Here is a 22410-nt window from a genome sequence, read left to right as displayed (position 1 = left end):
CTAAATGTAAAACATGCATAGGTTACACTGAAATAGATCACTCTGTACCCTCAACATGCTAAAAGTTGCCAACTTTGATTTTTATTGCTATTGTTACTGGCACAGAAATTACATTTTGGCTTTTTATTGACAGCCTTTGTCTTTCTTGCCATTACTCAAAATACAGGACTGAGGGCGATTATCAACTTTCACAAAGGAACGCCGATGCAGTCATGCTTACTGACCAAGTATTGCCAGAAAAAGCAGTAAGCTTTAATGAAAAATGCTTTCTCTTCCCCTTTCAAATAACAGGAATCAGGTTTACTGTTTGCACTTGATGGCACTGCGACTCCTTCTGTTCTCTTTGATTTGCATTGTCTTTCAAAGCAGAAATGAAACAGGAAATTTGTAAACTACAGAAAAAGAGTAAACAACCTCTTAACAACTGGAAGCAATAAGGAACTGTTGTGGGAACCACAGATTCTTTTGTTAATAAAACAGGAGCTACTTACCTCACGATATCCGATTCTTCGAAATACATATCAGTTACAGTCTCAACATTCATGGGTCCTCATGCACCTGAATTTGGATTCTTTTGGCCAAGAGTGTGTATTCAGACTGCCCTTATGCCCTTGGTGTCACTGTGTCCCCTTTCCAGAGACAGAAAGAGAAGAACATAACTGTCTCTCAGTAGTAAGGAAGGCTGATTATGGAATACATATGGAGATCACATCTCAAATAAAAAGACTAAAAAAGTCCCTTACTGTAAATAACTATTCCTTCTTTGAGATTCCTCACTCTCAGGGGTCATCCATATAGTAGTTCAGATGAACTAAACTAAATTGAACAAAAGTCACTTATTTTTTGAATAGGAGTGTCCACGCAAGATTTATTACACACAAACTGGTAAATTTTAAAAAGTTATCCCTTTACTTAATTTAATTTTCTTTAGTGCTATATATTAAGACAGGAAAAGTAACAAGGCAGAACTTGCCATGCAGGATAACTGCAGTACTTGAGAAGTCCACTGACTTAATTTGAAGACAGCTTACGAAATGCAAGATTGTATCTTGGTATCTTCATGTTGAGTAATATGACCTGAATGTATGTACCAACCAGACTGTTCTATACAGAATATTGTTGCACAAAGGTGCAGCAGCTGGTCATGTTAAGAGTGTACTCCATTCTTTATACTAGTTGCTTTAAACAAGCTAATTCATACCATAATCTACGAGAAGGGAAATAACATCTCTCTACATGAAAAGCTGGTGCTGCAGATGGCAAAAGACAGATCCTAACAAAGGTCATAACTCACAACCAAAGATACTAAGAATTAACTGGCATGACTACAGCCTTCATTACGCTTTAAAAGGGAAAACCACATACAGTTTGAACATAATCTTATAGATAAGAGAACTCTGCACATGGCATATATACACAATACAGAGGTGAAGTTTATTTACCCACTCTAAAATAAGGGTAAAATCTAGTAACATTAATTTGGCAATTCTGAATTTAAAAAACCCTGCTATTTTTGGAGATGAGAAAATTTAATTATGAAGTGTAACTTGCCATTTGTCTCTTGAAGACATTCAAACACATTATACTGGTTTTAGTGCAGATTGTCATTATGCTTCACTTAGAAGCCTCGTTACAAGCGACGTAACTATTCTTTACTGTGGCAAAAATCTCAGCACAATGTTTTGCTCCAGGTACAGAAAAAGGCTTCCCATTGGGGTGTCAAATACTTCCAGGTACCCATGGCTCCTATTTTTCAGCTGTTTCTACACCCTGTTAAGAACGAACCACTAGGACTGAATTTGCTGGGAAGTAATCTTACTGCCTTTTCTCTAGCTTTTTTTTATTATTATTTTTCAAATCTAATGGGTGACAGAGGCCAAAGAAATTTTGGAAGATGAGTATCTAGTTACCGACAACGTTTTTAACAAGCTTCCTATCTTTAATTGAGTAGTAGTTGAAAGCCATCAAGAAACAGCTCAGAGGTGGGCAGTTGCTGCTTCTGAGAATCACAGAAATTGGTCTTCATGAGATTTAATTTATATCTTAAAATTTTGGTTTGGAGCATACAGAAGTTCCCATATAGTATTTGAAAATAAAACAGTGAAAATAAGTAATGTTTCTTGTTTCAATATTTAATCCAAGCAGACACAGACACAATTTATAAAATTATTCTATTGCATTAAAGTTTTATATAGCATTTAACTTTTACGAATGTTTTTCCTTCAGTGTATCATATATTCATATTTTAAAATATCTTTGCACAGTCCTTTGTGCAACTACATGCTAAAAATCTGCAAATGCACACTTAACACTAAACAGCACAAAAAATACATTCTGTATCCATTCATATGCAAATTTAAAACATTTCACTTGGCAGATAAACAATGAAAAGTTATTTTAAAAAAATCAGAAACTACAAAAACGCGCACATAAAAGTCTTCCCTTTTGGATTTTTAGTAAAATACTGCTCTGTATAAGATCTAATGAAAAACTCCAGTGCTTACAAAATACTTTATATCTATGAGAAAAACAAATGCTTAAATTTATATCTGTATGAATTAAACATAATCACTTTGTTAAAATATAAAAACCGAAATCATAGGGGACATGGCATAGGTCAATGCAGATGTTACATCTACCGGGACATGTAAAACTGTAATTAACTGGGCACCAGGCAGTCAGTATCATAGACTATATAAACTAAAAACCAGGGACTAATACAATATGCAGCAGCTACAGAATTAAGTATTTAACCAGCTACATATAATAAATATAGCGATTCTACTTGAAGAGGGAGAGAAAGTCTAAGTCTGAAGTAATTAATTAATAACAAAAATTGCTGTGTTTACTGGTGTTAAGAATACAGTGTCCTTCATAACTTTGTTTCTAAAAAATCTGCATAAATTGTCTATCCAGATATGTCAAAATTCTGTAATTTCAAGGAAATTCAGAATTCCAACAGAAACTACAATATGTTTATCAATCATCAACTGCTTAGTCTTTTATGATGACACTTGTGGTAAAGTTTAAAGGAGACTAGAGTCTGGGAGATTAGGCGATGCAAGAATCTAATGCAGCCTCATTTCCATCACAGGAATTTCTAGACAGATCTTTGATGATCAGATAATTCATAGAGTCTATGGGGGAATAACATCTGTGTCTCACAACTAAATTTCACATAAACACTTCTAAAATATTGGTGTGTCAGCATCGCATCAGTCTCGCATTGCTAACGACAACAAATCACCAAAACATAAAACTTTCCTTTCACACAATATGGCTTCAAACTCTTGAGAATAGGTGTCTATAAATAGAAAAACAAAACCAAGGTATTTTAAGACTTAATATAGAATATTCTACAAGGTTTGTGATGCTAAGTAAAACAAAATGAAATTTCTTAACCTTGTTTTTACCTCTGTGATCCTTTTTATAGGGCTTGCTGCTATTCTAACAAATACTGCTGAAGCAACAACTAGTTTCAGAGAAATCAATATAAAAAAAATCCCATAACATGGTAACAACGTGAAACTTGGTACTAGACCAAGAAACAGAGGCAAAGAACAAGGTAGGGGAACTGAAAGAAAGTCTACAGACTTGCAGATCCAACAGAGGCAACAAAATGAATCACTAAAGTATGCTTTATTTCTAAGCTTCCTGGGCCTTAGAAGAAAAGTATTTTTTCTGGAACAGATTAGAATAAAGAAGAAAAATGAAGTTTAATCAACATCAGTAAACAGCACCAATTGAGGCTTCGAATTTTCTCTTAGACTGAACATTTCTTAAAAGAACGGAACACATGGGTTAAAAACAGTACAGGGACCTTTCAGCCTTCTTTTTCTCCTATATGAACTAAGAATGATGGAGTTACATCTTTTACAACATAGCTCCCTTCAAAAATGAAAGTCAACTTTTTGTCTGAAATGGACTCTAATTAAACGTTACTTTGACAGCCATAATACACAAACGGACACCTTTAAACTCTGCCCATTTTTATAATTTAGAAAAAAATGAGGATATCACTAGCATTTTAGGGGGATATGCAGATCTGCAGTAGATATCTGTTATTTTATCATCAGAAAACAATGAAATTGATAATGCTGCTAGTTTAAAAAAATTAAACATACTTTACCAAAGAGGTCTACTTCACAGATGTATTTTTTTTATTCAATACATCCTATAAATTGGTCTCCTGGAACAGATTCTGCATCAGCAACCACTTTTTGCCACTCTAGTACTAGAGATACAGTAATACCTACATTTTGAAAGTTGTAAAGTTGTTGCCCTCTGGTACAAATCCTAGCAGTTCATAGTTACAGCGAATTTGGCAGTTCCGCTGTAGTTAGGTTTGTAGTCACACTGATTCAACTCAGAATGACCTGGAGAGCCAATATGAAAACTGCATTTAAATAATTTTTCCTTTCTGCCTTATTATGCTATTTAAAAATAAGCTAGAATACAAAGTGTCATACTAAGCAATGTTTGATGCCCAACTTATTACCGCACCATATCCCTCCCAAAAAGCACAGCAATTCTGAATTAAGGTTGCCACTGTTATTGCTGCTTACCCGGTATAGTCTGTAAGCCACTGTTCAGAAACCTAGGCACAATGGATGGCATGGTAACCTTAACTCAGCATTTCCTGGCTTTTGCTAATTTAAGTCAAAATAATTAAGTTTTAACATAATTTTTATAGTCTTCGTAACAACTTGAAAATAATAGCAAATAAAATGGATTTAATTCTATATTATACTTAAAGTGGCTGGTCTTTTTAATAGAGATTTCTGATTTTTTTAAATGATAGAACATAACAGTGGGGGAAGAGTTAAAGATAAAATACACCTAGCTACCATATTTATTCTGAAGATTTTGGTGCGCCAAAATTGACAGCCAGCTTTCTTGGCTTTCGCTTGCTGGAAGTGTTTGGTGTTGATTTGTTATGAGGAGCACTTGGAGTAGCCACATTGTCTTGAAATGAAACAGTGGATTGAGCAGCTTGAGGAGATTTTAAAGGAGCTGAAGAGCTATCTTGCTGAATGTGGTCAGAAGACACTGGCTGTTCATTCTTTAGTGGTGCAGCTTGAGGGGAACTCTGAAACTCCTTGAGCTCAAAGTTTTTCTTGCTAGCAGCCCTTTTTTTAGTTACCTTTAAATTAAATAAATATTATTTAACAGAATGCATTCTCAAAAAACTGCAAATATTCCACTTTCAGAAAACATGCATATAATGTTTTACAATAATTTTCTAATACTAAACAGTGCTTCACAGTGGGGGTGTTGTCGCATTCATCATCTAGGCACTTTTTTTACAAAACCAGAATATTAAGACAAACCTGCCAATCTTACCTGTAGAGGTATAAACTGGTTGTGAGAACCAACTGGTATAGTTCCCGCAAGAGACACATTTCCTGGATAGGAGCCAGCATAATAATGTTTAGGCACTGGAGTTCCCCAGGACACCGCACCAAACATGTGAGATGATGGAGGCATTATATTAGCTGCGAAAATAAGTAACTTTTAGCTCTCCTTCCTCAAAAAAGGGATACCAACTCCCCAAGACCTCAAAAGCACTCCAGCTACGTTTGTCCGCATGCTGTTTCTCTTCCCAATAAAGCCTCATATTCTTCATACTTACTTGAAAATAGATAAGTATTTATTTATTATCAAAAAAAATCCCAAACAAACCATTTTGCTTTTACAGAACTACACGTAGATGACAGCAGTTAAGAGCACTAAGTCACAGCATCTGCGTTTCAGAGCACACTTAACTTAAGATCTTCACGTCCTTAGCTGAGTCAACTGTATTAGTAGAAGGCTGTGAGTTTAGGCCATTCTTTTAAAACAAGTCAACAATACAGAGACCCTGGGGAAAAGAGATGTAGCAGCTGCTGTATAGGATGCTACGATGGTGCTGACTCATTAATTACTAGCTGTGAATGTGAGCTTTATTAGAATACAAAACAGATGGGAACCAGAAACACCAGGATTTTCAGCAATTTTTGTGGGGTTACTTACCAGGCTAATGTTTGGCAGCGTACAACAGGATTGTGATGCAGTACTTCAATAAAACTTGATAATAGGCAAATAAAAACACTAATGCATGGATAACCATTAACTATACGGGGAAAAAAAAAATCCATGTAGAAAATCAAGAAAGATTGCTTACAAATTCTGGACTGGGACTATCAGCTTTGAACTAATTACTATTGTTTTGAAGGAGGAAAAAAAACAACTCAAAAACCAACTAAGACTGAATGGACAAATACAATCTTGAGGAAAAGAAATAATTGGTAAAGACGCAATTCTTTGCATTGAATTAATTTGCATATTGATGAGAAGAGGTTAATGAACTGTTTTCAAAGCAGTTCAGACAAACAACTACATAAACAAAGACCAAAAATGGAGCTTTCTGGAAGACATTAATTTCCATATAAAGAACTATTACAATTGCAGGATATCACAACAATATTTGAAATGTGTACTAGCCAAGTACTTACCAGGGGGTTGTGCAAATACTGGAGGAATAGATCCAGGTGGTACAGGAACCCCCAGAGGTTGGTAATTTGGAAACACTGGTGGAGGTGGAGGCAAAGGGAAGTTTATTCCTATAGAACTCTATGATGAAGGAAACGGAGGATTACAAACAGATGCAATGCAATAGAGACAAAGATTTTAGAAGATTCTTTGCATCCTCACCAAACGCTGTAAAGCAAAAAGTGCAGCTTTCTCCTTTGCTTCAGCTTCAGAATGACACTGTGGTCCGTGAACCAACAAACCATTCGATAATTTTATGTGACAAACTGTCATGGTCTAGAAAAACGAGATAAGATTTTTTGAAGGCATTTGTACTGCAGACAGACAAACTATGAGACACAAACAGAGGCCTGGTTTATTTGTTTTCAAAAAGAGGCAAGAAAAGGAGCTTGGGTTGATTTTTAGATAGATTTCAGTGCTCAGTCCAAATGCTTAATATAGGACAGTTGAAACAAAGTTTAGAACTTTAACTTTTGCAGAGAAAGCTTTTTACCTGTGGTGTTTTTAGGAAAGAGAAATCTGGTTGTGACATTCCAACAAGAGAACAAATACGAGAAAGTTCAGACACAGTAGACAGTGCAGGCTGTGGGCAAGCAAAAGGGTGACCTCCAGTTTCTAGTGCTGGTGTGTTCTGAGGGCCTCCAGTACTATGAGGCTTGTTCATATAAGCAGCTGATGAAAGAAGAAAAAAAAAAAAAAAAAAAAAAAGCTGTATCACAAACATTTCCTCCACTGAAAGGATAGCAACTTTGTTATTAGCAGAAAAAAAAAAATCATTTTCTTTTCCTGGTATTTTCATATCTGATTAACAAAAACCAGGAGATGATATATAGAGACTTTTTGATCTGAGTAAAGAATTAGAACTGAAGAAGATGGACACGTTATTACTAATCAGTAATTACTATCAGAAATTCAGTACTATATTGTTAACTATGTTCTAAAATGTCCCTACAAGGTGAAGCTCTGAACTATGAGATGATGTCTAAACATACCCATTTTTTTTGTTTGTCTATATTGCAAGGCAGCTCCATGGCAATCCTGTCTACTAGGGGGAGCAGGAACATCATGAACTTGGGATTTCACTTCATTCTTTGTTTCCAGGTCAGAGCTATCTATCTTCAAAATCTCTTTGAGCATCTGTGTTCCTTTCTTTAAAAATAAAATAAACCATTCAGGGACATGAAGGCATTCAGATAACACTACTTTCTTACTTAAATCTGAAAATCATAATCAGTAACAAAATCTGAAATTTTGTTTTACTATCAGTTACATTTTATCAAAGCACAGATAACAGCATCTTAGCATAAACAAGTGTGTTTGTTAATTTTCTTTGAGAATAGCTAATTAAAAGCTCATCAATATGTTTAAAAAGGCAGTATGAGGTTTCATGGAGTTTCTTTAAATAGAAGCATTGATGCTACGACAGCAGATGCTAAATTGCAATGTAATGATTCCTGCAGTATACAGACCATAGCAAATGATTGTGGTGACAGATGTTCTTCATTTGTAGCTCTTGCTTCCTTGGAATAAGTCTGCACTTCATTTTCTTTGGAAATTTTCAAAGAAGCTAAAAGGCTTTCAAGTCCATTGTCCTTCTTAATATAAATTAAAAAAAAAAGGTACATTAGCTTAGTATACCACAAGCAGATGCAAGAGGCAGGGTATATTAGTTTGAGATTAATTTTATGCTTATTCAGGATTTTTTTTTCCCCTCTTAGCTTAGGCATATCACAGTCTTGTCTGCACAGATTGTGAACAGGTATCCAGAGATTGTTTTTATCAAGTTTTGCATACCAAAAAGATGCAAGTATTGACCACTAGAGAACTGATTTAAAGAAAGATTGAGGTTATACAGGTTTGCCTTGTATCTGTTATAAACATGAATTTGCACACAACTGACCAGGAATAATTACAACAAAGTGCACTGGAAACTGAAGTTATTCAAAAAGCACAAGAAAATCAACTATCTAGATCCTACCTTTCCACCTGTACAGGGACCATCAACTGCAGCCTTCTGAATTACAGGCATGTTGGGACTTTCATTCCTCTTCAGAAGTTTGACATTGTACTTATTCACACCTGCAAAATTCTGAAATAAACTGCAGCATTTATTATTGAATACTAATACTCCACTACTCATTATAACACATCATATTAGAAATGCATCTGCAAATAGCTTTCACAAGCTAATATTCTTAGAGGATTTCAGCTTACTGAAAACCTAGCGCTTGTGTTTCCCATTACAGCATATCTTTTAGAGTCCGAGAGGAATAGGAAAATCATTTGGTATCATCATTACACGTCTTACACACTTCCATTTTCTGTCTATAAAATCTCTAGAGAAAAAAAAACAACCTCCAAAATAAAATTTACCCAGTAAAAGAATCAAATAAGATGCAAGTTAAAGAGAAATATGTAAAATGATGAATTACATCAGAGTAAAATGAAAAGAAAAGAATACATTTACTCAGTACAGAACAGATTACCTGTTTGTTTGATATTTTATTATGTGGCTGACTTTCACCTCTTGTAACTTTGGAATCTTCTTTAACTACAAAAAAAAAGCATTATTTTGAAATGCTCTTAAAAACCATAACAACAATCAGGACTCAAAAAAAATTAATAACTCCATAAAAGTACACAGAGTTGAATTAATTTGAAAGGGTGCATCAAATATTTAATTCCTACTTTATCGGTCATTTGGTGTATGCTTTTCTTGTAGGACAAAATAAAATGAAGGATATGCAATAATACATCTAGTCTTATATTCTACAAATGTGATCACAAGCAAATTTTCAAAGCCAAGTTGTGGAGTTTTTTTTGTTTTGGTTTTGTATCAGATGGGTGAAAAATCAACATAATGCAGAACAGCTTGATTAAAAAGCTCAGGACTAAGTGTGGAATAACCTGATATGCACACCAGGAACATTATTTCACAATAACAAGTGCAGTGTAGTATTTATATAACTATAATTATTTTCTGTTGATAACTACAAAAAATTAAATAGCCATTTCAATAAAGATCAAATAAAGCAAGTAGTTCTCAACACAGTTTCTAATTATAGTACTTACATTTTTTATATGGCTCCTGTTTTCTTTGCTGACCTTTAAAGCTGCTGTCATTGAATCCTGGCTTATAGAACTGATTGCCAGTTCCCAGCTTGATTTCCTGAGGTAGAACTGCACCCTAGGATTTCAAACATCAAAGCTTAACGAGAAAACTATGTATCTATCATTTACATAGAAGTCCCTTATGACTACCTCTTTCCAGTGCTACGCATACCCTGCGTAACAGTATTTTCATCCAGAGGATTTATACGTAACATTGACTAGAAAGTTTTCTGATGTAATGAACTCATGTATATAATTAAGTACCTTCATATTTTGAACCCAGGGATCTATTTAAAGTTTATATACTAACCTTCTCGTGCATGTTTTGCTGGATGTGGTGAGACTTCCCAGAACTCTGCAATGATTGCCATATGCTGCAGAATTCATCATCTTGCTTGCTCTGTGCCTGACAAAATAAGAAACAGCACCCCCAACAAATTCAGCAGCTATAAACTCAACTTTTAAACAGCTAATCATAAACAAAGACATTCCAAAAATCCTAAGGTCCGAGTTTAACAGTCTTCAGCTGGCAGAAATTTTCATACTGACACTTAGTAGAACTTGCAGGTATCTGATTGATGAAATAGGTTACTGCGGTGGGTTGTATTTACATAACAACTTTTCCTAAGAATCACTATTAAACTGAAATGAGCTTAGCTTGTTTTGAGGTTGGTTTTGTTTTGTTATTAACAGAAGTTTCTAACATTGGAAAGATCACTGAGTATAATTAAACACAGATGATAATTCAAAATGGTTTCAAAAGCATGCTCTCACACTGGTAGCATTCTTAAATTTTATTATTAACGCGTTATTTTGTAAGGCCTTATCAATCAGGCTCAATTGCTTCACAACATTACAGGTACGTAAAAAACACTTCTGAAAATCTAGAGTCTAAACTAGGATAACACAGGGTATTATACTCATTCAAGTACTGGGACGAGTTCTGCTCCAGTCTGTATCCGGACTAAAACATCTGATGGACTAAAACAAAGCTATCTATTAATCATGCAAAAAGGATTCCCACTCTAAATAGGGGCCAAAATGAATACTGAAACATTTGGGTCCAATACTAAACAAGTCAGAATACTCACTTTATTTTTCTGATTGCCACTCAGAAATGATCCCTTTTGGGGTGAGTTAGAGTTGCCCTGATTTTCAGCCCTGAGATTGTAATGCTGTCTTCCATTCAGTTGCTAAATCATTAAGAGAAAAAAAAAAACAATCAAAAAAAAAAACCAAACCCAGAAGTGTTTAATTGCCTTAAGCTACTTTCCAAAAGAATTTGTATAGACTTCAAAAACGTGAGACAATTCTTCTCAAACACACCTGCAGCAACATGAAGTTACCACTAAGCTATTTTTCTTTAAAGAATTAATTTATTAAAAAATAAAGTTTAATTAAACCAATGAAAACCCCAATTCACCTGTAATTTTTCCTCCTGTACTGTATTTTCAAACAAAGTAAATCATAATCAAGAACCAAAACTGACACAGAAATCATGTCTGAGCATGGAACAGCTTGGCCCACAGGAAGCATTACTTGGAACAGAGCTTTAAGGAAATAATTGCATCTCTGCCCAAACAAACTTTTTGTTGACACCAAATGTGGTGTCAACTGCTTTGAACTAAATATTTGTGTCTTAGCAATGCAACTGGAGCAACTCAAAGTGAAACAACTGTCAATAAGGAACTTTTGGTGCCTTTCATTATTGGATTAACTCATTTCTCCAAGATAAAGATTATCGTACTTCTAATATACTGGCATAAAAATTAAATTTTGTTTGTACCAATGAAGATAACCATGGTCATAATTCAGCTTCTATAGAAAAACATTGTTGTACAAATGAAAGAAAAGTCTTACTTGAGTAGGAACAAAAAGAGAGCGAGGAGAATGGTTGAGGCCTCCGAGATGCACTTTTTGCGAGCATACAGATGACAGATCAGATGCATAAGAATTGTAGTTATTCACAGCTGGCTGAGGTTTAACTATGGCCGTCAGTTTTTGATTTCCCATTTCTGACCGACTACCATGAGAAAGGTTAATTAAGGCACTTGATGGCAGACGATAACCTCTGGCGGGTGAGCACCTTAAGAAAAGCAAATTACATAGTTGTTTCATGTCATTTAATTATTGACATTTCAATATATCCGATTTAACAACACTGTTGCCTCTATACCAAAAGATAATGATTCCAGTTTGAACAGCAGAGGCTGAAAACTGTATCCATTATTGAAATCTAGTACCATTACAAACAATGTTAATCCCACTGTGCTCCCCTTTGGCCTCTGTCTGTCAAACCCACAAAACAACAGTAATTACTAATACTCTTGCGTTTATATTGGCCTTTCAGTGCTGAGCTTAAAGAAATTTTAAAGATGAGTGAATTGTTATAGCATAGTTCTGTAAAAAATTATGAACCAGGAAATAATTTTCTTTTCTTTTTCTGAGAAGAAAAATGAAGCCAGTAGCAGAATTACAAACTGAAGTTAAGCAGCATTTAGTCAGTTTTATATCTACCTTTATGATTCTGAATACTGAAAGTTATCTGTGTTACAGGACATGCTCTTGCAAGGGATAGGATTGCGCTATGCTTGCTAAACACAGGGAATATGTAAGATTCTCCTCTAATTTCTGTCATAAAACCCCCTTAATTTATCTAACAGTAAAATGAAGCCTGCCTGGTAAATCAGTGCACTTAGAAGTTTACCTGCTTACTTAAATACAGAAAAGTTATCATACTTTTTAAAACAAAAGCATTAACCATGCCTCCACATCCTGAAGAACAGTATAGGTCTTTTATTGTGGGTGGAATTTAGTGCCTAAGTATCAATTACTGACAGCTCAGGGTCCCTCCTTCAGAGGAGCAGATGATTACTGAGTATTTTTAATCTAGATATTAAAAACATGATAACAACCTGTTTTCTACATATTCATTTTAGAAAGACATTTGTATCTAGTGCTTTATTCTGCTGGTTCATATTTGCTTTCTACAAAACAGAAACTCCTGAATATGCAAAAAACCAACCCAAAAGAGCATTTCCAAAATATAGTAGCTCTATAAAAATTATCCCTACTCAACAAGAAAAAAGAAACACAAGAGAAATAAAAATTGCCCAACACTGAGAAACAAATTTTTAAAAAGAGGCATTAAAAATACTCATCCAAACCAAAGGCAACAATTTCACACAATCTATACCAACAAACGAGATGACTATGAACCCCCCTGCACAAACCTTATAGTTAGGCCTCCAAGGAATTCTTCATCAAACAAAACTTCAAAGAGCACATCTGTTTCTCTACTGGCTATAGATAATGAAATAAAATGTCATCCTAGGTACGTAACAGTAGCTGTTTTCATCTAAACTATGTAAATATCTATATTAGTTATGCAATAAATAATGAAAAGACCAAAACCGAACTAATTAGCAACAAAACATTCTTTATGCCTTAAATGTGTTATTTCATTAACAGCAATTAATAAATTATTCTCAAAGTCATACATGCCTGTCCTTTTAGATACACTTTTAACGGAAATGTACCATGCATAACAACTTATCAACCTGCATTAACAGAACTTCAGTTTATAGCAGTATGTCACAGTTGTCAGGAATTGCCAGAAAAGAGATTCAAGCCATCTTTACATTTAGGCAGTCAGAAACTGACAGCTTTAACATTACCTTCTTGCATAACTATAGACTAATACTCTTCTAAAATTATACTAGTATATAATCATTATGTAGAAAAGAATAACTCTTAAAAAGCTGCACTCAAGTCTAGTCTATTCAAGATTCTGCTGGATGCAAACTGGATGAGAAAGCAACTACTTAAATGTCAGGTAAAAAAACAATTTCTATTACTAGATCTCAAACTGTTACACCCAATTATGACTCGGTAAATCCTTTTCTTCACCTGAAATAGATTTATGGATAATCTTCTCAAAGAAGGTATAAATCCATGACATTTAAAAGAAATGGATTATCACAGAGTAAAAACTAAATTAGAAATAAAATAATTTGAGACAAATCATATTTGATAAAATTTGTTGTTCAAAGTATTAAGGCTAATATTTTTGCTTTTATCTCTGCTTCTCTTATCTTTGCTTATCTTCCCATAACATCATTTGTTCCTTTTTTGCAGCCTGTGTTCTCTCTCATTGATCTCTCTTGACTTCTTCATATCAAGATGGAAAAAGGGTAATTTCTTATTCAAAGTACAGCTGTGTAACAAATGAAATTAAAATACAATACCTGTAGGTTTAATTCCAAACAGTAAATATGTCACTAGCAGCTTTAAGCTGCATATGCTTTGTAGGTGAGAAATTTCTGTGCGCTCACAACCATTATACAAAACACTTCTCTGAAGCCTGCTTTCACATCACTAGCTGAGCTGTTATATAGCTATAATGCTACAATTATGAAGAAAATATTACCTCCTTTTATGCCTATAATGGTACCTCGAAGACCAACTGGAACGGAAAAGTTTTCTCTCACATTCACAACACGGTCAAACAGCCTATACTCTGCGTCTCGATCTGGAACAACCCCATTCTGCTGTTCTAATGGCTGACAATAACCAAAAGACTATGTTAATATTTGCAAAAAAATAGGGAATACAATGAAAATGCATTTATAACAATATCTGAAACACACTATAAAACAAACTTTCTGAAAAAAATTGTTTAAGAACAAAGAATCTTCCTTTCCCAGACACAAAGCAAACTTTCATTTTTTTCTTGCAAGTTTCTGGTTCTGCCTGAGAACAGTGATCCAAGACAGACCAAGGGGATCAATTTAGACAAAATAAAATCATTAAGTGTAACGTGACTGTATCAGTAACATGGGTATCTGAAATACAGGCAAGATGACCAGTTGGTCATATGCCAAGAACCGAACAAAAAACAAAGAGGGAAGAAGAGACAAATTAGTTTTATTTTGCCTTCATTACACAGCCAATAAGAACAACAGAAGCATGAAGGACTGGAGGCAGAAAATAACTGAAAGTCAGTATAACAGATGACCAAGACTGTAGTTAGAAATTCCTTTTGAGACAAGCTACTGTTCTCAAATTGATTTTCTAGAAGACATCATAAAACTTTTTCTTCCATCAATACTGTCCTAAAATCCCACTCTTAGAAAGTTGGTAAGTTTAGGTAAAATAAATATGATCTTGACAGCTTAACTTTAAAAAAAAAAACCCAAACCAAACCTTTTCATATCACTTACTCTGTACAGCAAATGGGGTTTCACAGTTACTCGCACCTTCTTGTTGCTCTTCCTCTGCTAAAGGAAAGGAACAGAAAGTCATTTCAAACTAGCGTAGGAACAAAGACTGGGTTTCAGGCACAACAAAACACCTGGAAAGATAATGTAGAATTATTTCTTTTAGATAAAGGTATACAGCTTTCATGAAGTCTTTAGGATGACTAAGTCCAGTTTTTAAAACACAACTGATTTCTTACCAGAGCGCTTTTGCATTGTTTGGCTAATGACTGAATTCACACCAATTTTATTATCACGTCCTAGCAAATAATTTCAAAGAAACGAGCCCATTATTTCATGTGCCTTTGCCTTCCACTTTTGCTTTAGTAATTTCCTTGGCCCTTTTTTTGATCTGTGGCCTTCAGAAAACAACTTTCTAGTTTTCCTCAGACCAAAGAGAAACTGTAAGGGAAGAACGGCTCGTATTGCACTTAGAAACACCACTTCAGTATTTCAGAACATATACTGACACCTGTTCCTTTTTGAAATCACCAAAAAGCAGAGTTCAGAGTATGGGCTAATGCTGCTGAATTGCCTCAAAAAGTAAATTAAAAAGATTAATAATAAGCTCTTCTGAATTTCTGGGACAATTCACATTAAAAATTCAGATATTACATTACATTCTGTATTCTTTTTCTTTGGAATGACAAGTGATCTTCAATTGTCTTATTCTAATTCAAGAACTTGGAAAATAATGAGCAGCTGCTTTTCGGTTGACCCCTGCTCACAATGATGCCAAGCTGCATACCTTGCATTTCTCTATTTCTTCTTCAATTTTCTCAACAATGGCTGCATCCAAAATTTGCAAGTCACAAGATGAGCGAGACAAAGCAGACACAGGATGTGCCTTTAACCATGCAACAATTTCTTGAACTTTCTCAGCTCTAAATAAAGAGATACATGAATTAAAACTTTCAACTGGATAAACTAAGTATTTTACCACGTTACCCGATTTAATCGATCAACTATTATGATACAGGCATAATGCTTGTATACATTCATAAAGTAATAGAATTTAAGAGTTCTGCATGAGTCTACAATAGAGGTTAGGAAAAAAACCAAACAACTAACTGAATTGGGCAATACTGTTTCAAAACTAACCTGAAGTTTTGCCGCAGCCAAAAGCAAACGAAATTAAAAAATGAAATTATTTTAAAAAGTATTCAGTAAATTATGTTTGCATCCAACCAACTAACCACGTCCAGCTGCGATTAAAGATTCTGTAACCAGTTGCTTCTCACAACACAGTAAGAAAGAACTTCGGGGTACGCCTCTCTGGTAAAATGGAGCACAAACCTGTGATTCTTATAATAGAAGAGTCCCACAATGGTATATCAGCCTGGTAAGAGTCGTAGGAGTGCAGCATCATGCAGACTTACTAACTCAAGCCCATGAATAGGGCTTACTAGCTAATAATAAAAGCTTTTTTTTTTTTTTTTTAATGTTACTATACTGTATCTGGAACCAAGGCTGCTCCTTGTCTCCCATGAAACTGACTGAACATATACTGAAAATGTGCCAAGTACTTTAAATTCTGTACACTTTATTTTTCCAATTCAAAGTGATTTTAAGCAATTAAAATAATTATTGCTTATTTTCCAGAATGATCTTTTGATGTCTTTGTGACTATTCATAACTACTCTTACTGAAGGTTACGTTAAAAGCAAGAATTATGAAGTAGCCATCGAAAATTTGGTTTCTCATTTATTGGACTTGAGATGGGAGACTGACAGAGACTTGAACTCCACAACTGGAATGTCCACCGTTCTGATAATTTTTTCAGAGTCATCACTGAACAACCTTGCTGCTCAAGGAACAGCAAGGTTTCAGTTACATAACAGCCACTATAAGATCATCACCAATTTCACAATGTTGTCAGCCTTTATTCTACTTATTCTAAGGCGGGGGGGGAGGGGAAGAAAAAAAAAAAAAAAAAAGAGAAAGATGGCTTACCCATTCTCATCCTCTCCAGGCCAAATGTCATCTTCATAGAAGATATCTTCCTGGCTGTTCTTGGCTATATAATTAAATAGTTCAGGGACCCTAAAAATGAATAAATGGAAGACAAACTTAGTTTCACTTCCGTATAGACCACAAAAAAGCCTCATCAAAACAAACTTTGATGAGCTTCAAAATTTATGGAGCCCAGATAGATTATTTTTTACTTAATTTAGTGTCATACTGTTCATTTGGCAAGGGTAAGCTGATTTCCTCTATCCCAAAATATACTTCTCCTTGAAAGGAAGGACTGTTGGAAGGAGAATACTGGAGTAGAAGAAATTCCACAAAGCAATCCCCAGAAGCAAACTCATCAGTTTTTAGAAGATCTGTGTCCAGAGGACAAAATCCAAAGGCCAATATGAAGGTGGATAATTTGGATGAAGTTCATATCCAACATTTACCTTTCTAAATACTCAGCAAGTAGTTGTTCTACTGCAGAAGAATACATCCATTCATTTCCAACTTTCTTAGTATAGCCAGGAACTTCTTCATTTTTCTTATTGAACTTCAGGTTTAGCCCCACATTTGCTTTGTGATCTCCATGAGGACTGGAAATAAGAAAAAGTTTATTAACTTGGAATAATATATGTGTGTACAAACATTAAAAAAACAACAAACAGACAGATAAACATACATCCTCAGCCTTAAACCACAGAAAAATTAAATTCACTGTATTGTTCACTTGTTAGAATTGCAACAGCTGTAAATGTTACAGGACATAAACTGTGCTATGCAGCTGTCCACATGCATGCCCATACCTTATTGCAAAGGAAGGTAGGAAATATTTTATTTCTTCCTTAATTGAGATCTAATAAGCCAAAATCTACCTGGCATTTACCAAGAAGTAGAAGGATGTCCTTGAACAATCAGTGGGGAACAAATGCACATGTTAAATCACAAGAAGATGCTCATGCATCAATCACTTCTTTAGTGAACTATCCTAGGAAACCACAATTCTGACATTCAATGAACTATAGGGATTGCCTCCCTTTTATATTATAAGCAGTTTAGTCTTAACTAGTTCTTCAAAGAAAATTACAGGTACAATCATTATCCCTTTATACTAGCAGTAACGATAAGTACAATGAAGTTAGATCCCAACTCCACTTTTTATTCTCAGTGTGGCAAAGTCAGTTCAAACTCCTGCTTTAATTATGCAAGTAGTTAACCAGGAAAGCCAATTTATGTCTTTCTATGATTCTAAAAGCAACAGAACAAGTCTCCAGTAAACAAAAATTAAAAAGAAGTTTATGACAGGAGAGAAAAACACTGCATATGAGTTTAGTTTACAGCACATATACTTTAAAGAAAGCTTCACATCACAAAACAGTTATACATCTGATAAGAACAGCACTTAAATATAGCAGAAATTCTGTAGAGTTGTATTAGAATTCAGAAGCTTCTCTACAGTCAAAATTCACAAAGAGAACTTACTTTTTCTTTGATCCTCTTCCAATAAAGATACTCCCTGTAAATCTGGAGACAAGATATCCACTTACTCCAAGACGGCTGGCCAAAATATATGCAGGATTGTATTTCACAGAATATTTCTTTAAAACAAACAAACAAAAAATATTGGCAATTCCCAAAGGATAAGGATTTTTACACAAAGGGCAAATGAATAATATGGAAGCATCCCTTAAAGACATTTACCATTGCAAAATATATTTGACACCTTGTTTAAGCTTTTACTAGAAAACCAAAAGCACTTACATGCTGGTTCTGTATTAAGGGATCAAGCTGGGGTTCACATGGAATATTGAAAACTACACGAATTCTACCTTCTGTGATCACATCACGTGAATCTTGAACCTTGGACAGAAACATAACATATTAAAAATGTTACGTAGAAAGAGAAGTCTTTGGATACTAGACCTTGTAGTCTACTTTATCAACAGTTTTGCCGCAATAGGCGCAAAGATGCTTTGGGATTTATCACCTTGCCATGACCTGTACACTGCTTCCTCATAGAGGCAACCAAACACAAATCACAGGAATCCATGACTGAAAATGGTCCAAAATGGGAACTCTCTCTATTGCAAATTATCCCAGATAATTAATAAAAATAATCCTGCATTGGAGTTATGCTACCTTTTTCCTGTTATGCCAGCAAAATTGGTCGGGAAAGCCGAAGAATCCCCTTCCTCCTCTGACTAAACCATCAAGGAATCTTTGCTTTAAAATTTTAGCTAGCAAATGACCACTACTGCCACAATATCTTAGATTATTTTGGGCTTGCAAATAAAGAAATTTAGGGAAAAAAAAAAATATTATTGGAACTAACTTCTCCCATGCAGCCGTAGTAAGGAGAACCCAGCATAAAGGCTGTACTTCCAGGAGGAAACAAGTCATCCAAAGTTTTGATGTTTGAAAAACGAGAGTCAAAGGCTTTGATATCCTACATGAAAAAGACAAAATTGATAATGTTAAATATCATTCAGTTCCAGCAGAATTTTAAAAAAGCATCTATTTATATGGACTTTTTAATTAACATTATCTGAGTCTGAAATAATTAATTGAAAGCAAAGAAGTTAATGCTGTATTACAAATGCTGTTAGCACAAGCAGCTATGCTACCTCATAGAGCAACGCTACTGTAACTCCATACAAAGTACCACCATTAAAAGATGACAAAACGCTTTTTTTCAGTAAAGATCTCTAAACTGTGCAAGAGCCCCACGTTTTGTGACAAAATACTTGCCTAAGTACACTGTGGTTTTTTATACAATAAATTACATTAAGATGCTTATTTTTGTTCATTCTTTTGTTTTAAAGGCACATATGCCCTTTTCCTCCCAGTCCGTACTCCCGCCCCAATGAAGTAAGGAGCCATGTGCAAGAACATACTGCACTTGTGTGTTTACCTTGACAATAGTTTGGTAAACAAAAGGAAGAGCTTGTTTTGACCACTGCTTCTCCAAATAAACTTCTCCATTTTGGTTCAGTTGGTATCTATTACCGGTGAGTAACTGAGCATACACAACTATTGATGTTTCATGAATAATTATTCCTTTTCTTCTCTGGTAGCTGAATACAAAATAGAACATTTAGATTGATTACAATAAACAGAACTGAACCAAGACGGTGGAATTAATTTCTTGAAATTAAAAACAGAAAGCAAAAAAAACCCCAACCAAACAACTTCTCTTAACAAAAGGATTCTAGTAGTTTGCTTCCTGTTTTATTAAAAATACCCAGAATAAATGGCTTAACAAGTCATTTATCTATTGTTGCACAGCTATCATCACATAGCTAAGTATGTTAATTTAAATTTGACCTTTACAGTGTGAAGGGTTAGAGGTAATTAACGCAGTTAACTCAAGTGACAGATAATAAAATGGCAAGCTGCTGTAACTCAGTTGTCTTCCACTGGGCACTCACACTTTAGAAGAGCAAGAGCTGTATTCAAATTTAACAATGCTAAGCTAATAAAGTTGTAACTTGATACTGTGTGACTCCATTCTATATGCTTCCTACAACCAGAGATTACTAAAACCAGAACGGAAAATTGAGTGAGAGAGTAAATACTGAAACTGATTCATTTGAGAATTCTTTTGTAACAGCATCTAACTTTAAACACCTTGGAGACTAACACCATGTATTCTGAAATTTCAACATAAGCTCGTTTATGCTGGTTTTATTTTTTTTAATTCCAGCAGACTCATTAACCTTTATCATCAAGTATGCAGCAGTTCTTCTCTGCTACTTAGGTGTATAATGCAGCAATAAAACACAGCTAAGCTATAAAACGCAAAGTTACACTTTAATTTTCAAAGTTACTTACTGCTCTGAAATGCCTTGAACTTCTTTTAACCACATGCTTTGCTCCTTATCTCCAACGTATGCCACTTTAGTTGGGGGCACTGCATTTCCCATGTAAAGCTTCTGTGTGCCATGTGGTTCTTCCAAATAAAACCTTGAGAATATTATGACAGATACGAATTTAACTGAGTAAGATTAATCTAGACATAACTAATCGTGAGCAAAATTTAAAATAGTTAGAAATTACTTGTTAAGGACATGGAAAACTTGCAGCACCATTTTCTCTACTCCTTCCACAACAGGACATGCAGCATATCTTTTACAAAAAATACCAGTGCACGTGCTGAAAGGAAGATTTTATAGAAAAGTTCTCTTTCTCATTATCCTGCGTGGATTTCTGTGTATGCCTTCTTCCCCTCAAAGTTAAGGATGAGCTCCCCCAAACTTCTACATCTATAGCAAAATGCTGAAGAACTAGACTTCTGCAGAAATAACCAAACCTCAGAATAACGTTAAACAAAGCTTCTTCCACCTTCGATACCTCTGGACTAATTTGCTGTTAGCAAGTATTACCATAAAACCCGAACTGTTGTACAACATAAGGAATTTATTTTGAATAAAACAATAAAGATGACAAACAGCTATCTATGAAGTGTCACTCACTTAGTTTCTCCATCTGACACAGCAACAACTCTGGCTTCTTCAAGGTGTGGCCAGTTAACAAAAACACGCTTTCCAAGTACCAAGCTGGCAACATTTTCTACCATCTGAAAAAACAAAGAAGTTACTAATTGTTTAAAATATTAAAAGATTTTTGTTAAAATATTTTCAAACTGTTTTTGCAGTAACATCTACTCTAGTTAAAGAACAGGTCTTCATACAGAATAAAAAGCTCAGTATATTAAATTCTGTTTTGAAACATATTACATAATCTCCAATTAGAAATGGAGAATCCTATTTCATTTTTCAGGACAAAGTAATGTATTCCAAACATGGCTCTTTACATGTAGCACATGTTAGTTTTAAGACCTGGTTTGATTTGCATTCCTGGAATAGGGTTACTATGTCCTTTTTTTGTTAAATCACTTAGAACTATTTGTGCCTCTGGGACACTATAATCAAATTGACAATTTGAGATTAGTGGAATATTCTGTACCATAAATTTTACTTTTGTATCTCACTGAAATAAAGAAACAGCACTTATGTCCACGACTTTACTAGCACCTGTAATTTTAGTCTCACATCATGTTCTATTTTTTCCATGATTTTCTGCTATTTTTTAACCTATTATTTTGGCTTATTTAATTCCCTTTGCTGTGTATCTTCAATATTCACTCACTCTATCTCTCTACTGTAAAATACTATCTTACAGTTTTCCTCCTTTCTCCTTTCCTGGTTTTCTTTAATTATTTATCTCCAAAACTTTTTTTGTTTTTCTGGATTTGTCTTTTGCTACCTGATGTTTTTAATTATGAAATAGAGTTGGCTTTTAAAGGATTTAGAAAAAATATTTTGTTTCCTAATGTCTCCATCAATGACTAATTCCTAATGCCTCTATCAAACAGTCTCATGTAATTGGAAGGTGTAAGTCCGGTTTGTTGATGAAAGGGAATGATTAAAAAGGAAAAAGTGTCTGCATAACTCATCTACACAAAAGACAAGGAGCACTGGTCTGGAGACTCTGCTTCCTTGCATTTATACCAATTCCAACTATTAATTAGTCAGGAGTGAGTCTCACCAACTCCTTA

At 34.6% G+C, this 22410-nt stretch overlaps 1 protein-coding gene across 14 annotated transcripts in view; it reads right to left on the bottom strand.

The window, feature by feature from the left end:
* The window catches only part of XRN1 (5'-3' exoribonuclease 1), a 43360-nt gene that overhangs the window by 6167 nt on the left and 14783 nt on the right, over positions 1-22410 (bottom strand). For 5 of the 14 annotated variants that reach the window (XR_010071772.1, XR_010071775.1, XR_010071774.1 and 2 more), the window contains exons 19-43: positions 21326-21429; positions 20685-20816; positions 19765-19927; positions 19186-19299; positions 18615-18713; positions 18336-18451; positions 17303-17449; positions 16854-16943; positions 15649-15784; positions 14865-14921; positions 14072-14204; positions 12876-12945; positions 11503-11728; positions 10734-10835; positions 9953-10048; positions 9604-9718; positions 9018-9082; positions 8510-8620; positions 8001-8126; positions 7524-7680; positions 7025-7203; positions 6694-6807; positions 6495-6612; positions 5344-5495; positions 492-629 (exon numbers count right to left, since the gene is read on the bottom strand). Coding sequence is in view for 8 of the 14 variants with exons in the window: in XM_063339982.1 (XP_063196052.1) it covers positions 4853-5143; positions 5344-5495; positions 6495-6612; positions 6694-6807; positions 7025-7203; positions 7524-7680; positions 8001-8126; positions 8510-8620; positions 9018-9082; positions 9604-9718; positions 9953-10048; positions 10734-10835; positions 11503-11728; positions 12876-12945; positions 14072-14204; positions 14865-14921; positions 15649-15784; positions 16854-16943; positions 17303-17449; positions 18336-18451; positions 18615-18713; positions 19186-19299; positions 19765-19927; positions 20685-20816; positions 21326-21429 (3213 nt within the window). In the remaining 6 variants the exon portion in view is untranslated. Of the gene's footprint in view, positions 1-491; positions 630-2095; positions 5144-5343; positions 5496-6494; positions 6613-6693; positions 6808-7024; positions 7204-7523; positions 7681-8000; positions 8127-8509; positions 8621-9017; positions 9083-9603; positions 9719-9952; positions 10049-10733; positions 10836-11502; positions 11729-12875; positions 12946-14071; positions 14205-14864; positions 14922-15648; positions 15785-16853; positions 16944-17302; positions 17450-18335; positions 18452-18614; positions 18714-19185; positions 19300-19764; positions 19928-20684; positions 20817-21325; positions 21430-22410 lie in introns of those variants that run through there. The other 9 variants (XM_063339982.1, XM_063339988.1, XM_063339989.1 and 6 more) reach the window with 7 other exon arrangements.

This window comes from Chroicocephalus ridibundus, chromosome 6 (genome assembly GCF_963924245.1).
Source record: "Chroicocephalus ridibundus chromosome 6, bChrRid1.1, whole genome shotgun sequence".
Classification (NCBI taxonomy): domain Eukaryota; kingdom Metazoa; phylum Chordata; class Aves; order Charadriiformes; family Laridae; genus Chroicocephalus; species Chroicocephalus ridibundus.
Note: the sequence above shows the minus strand (reverse complement) of the source record. Positions and strands in the feature narration are given on the sequence as shown.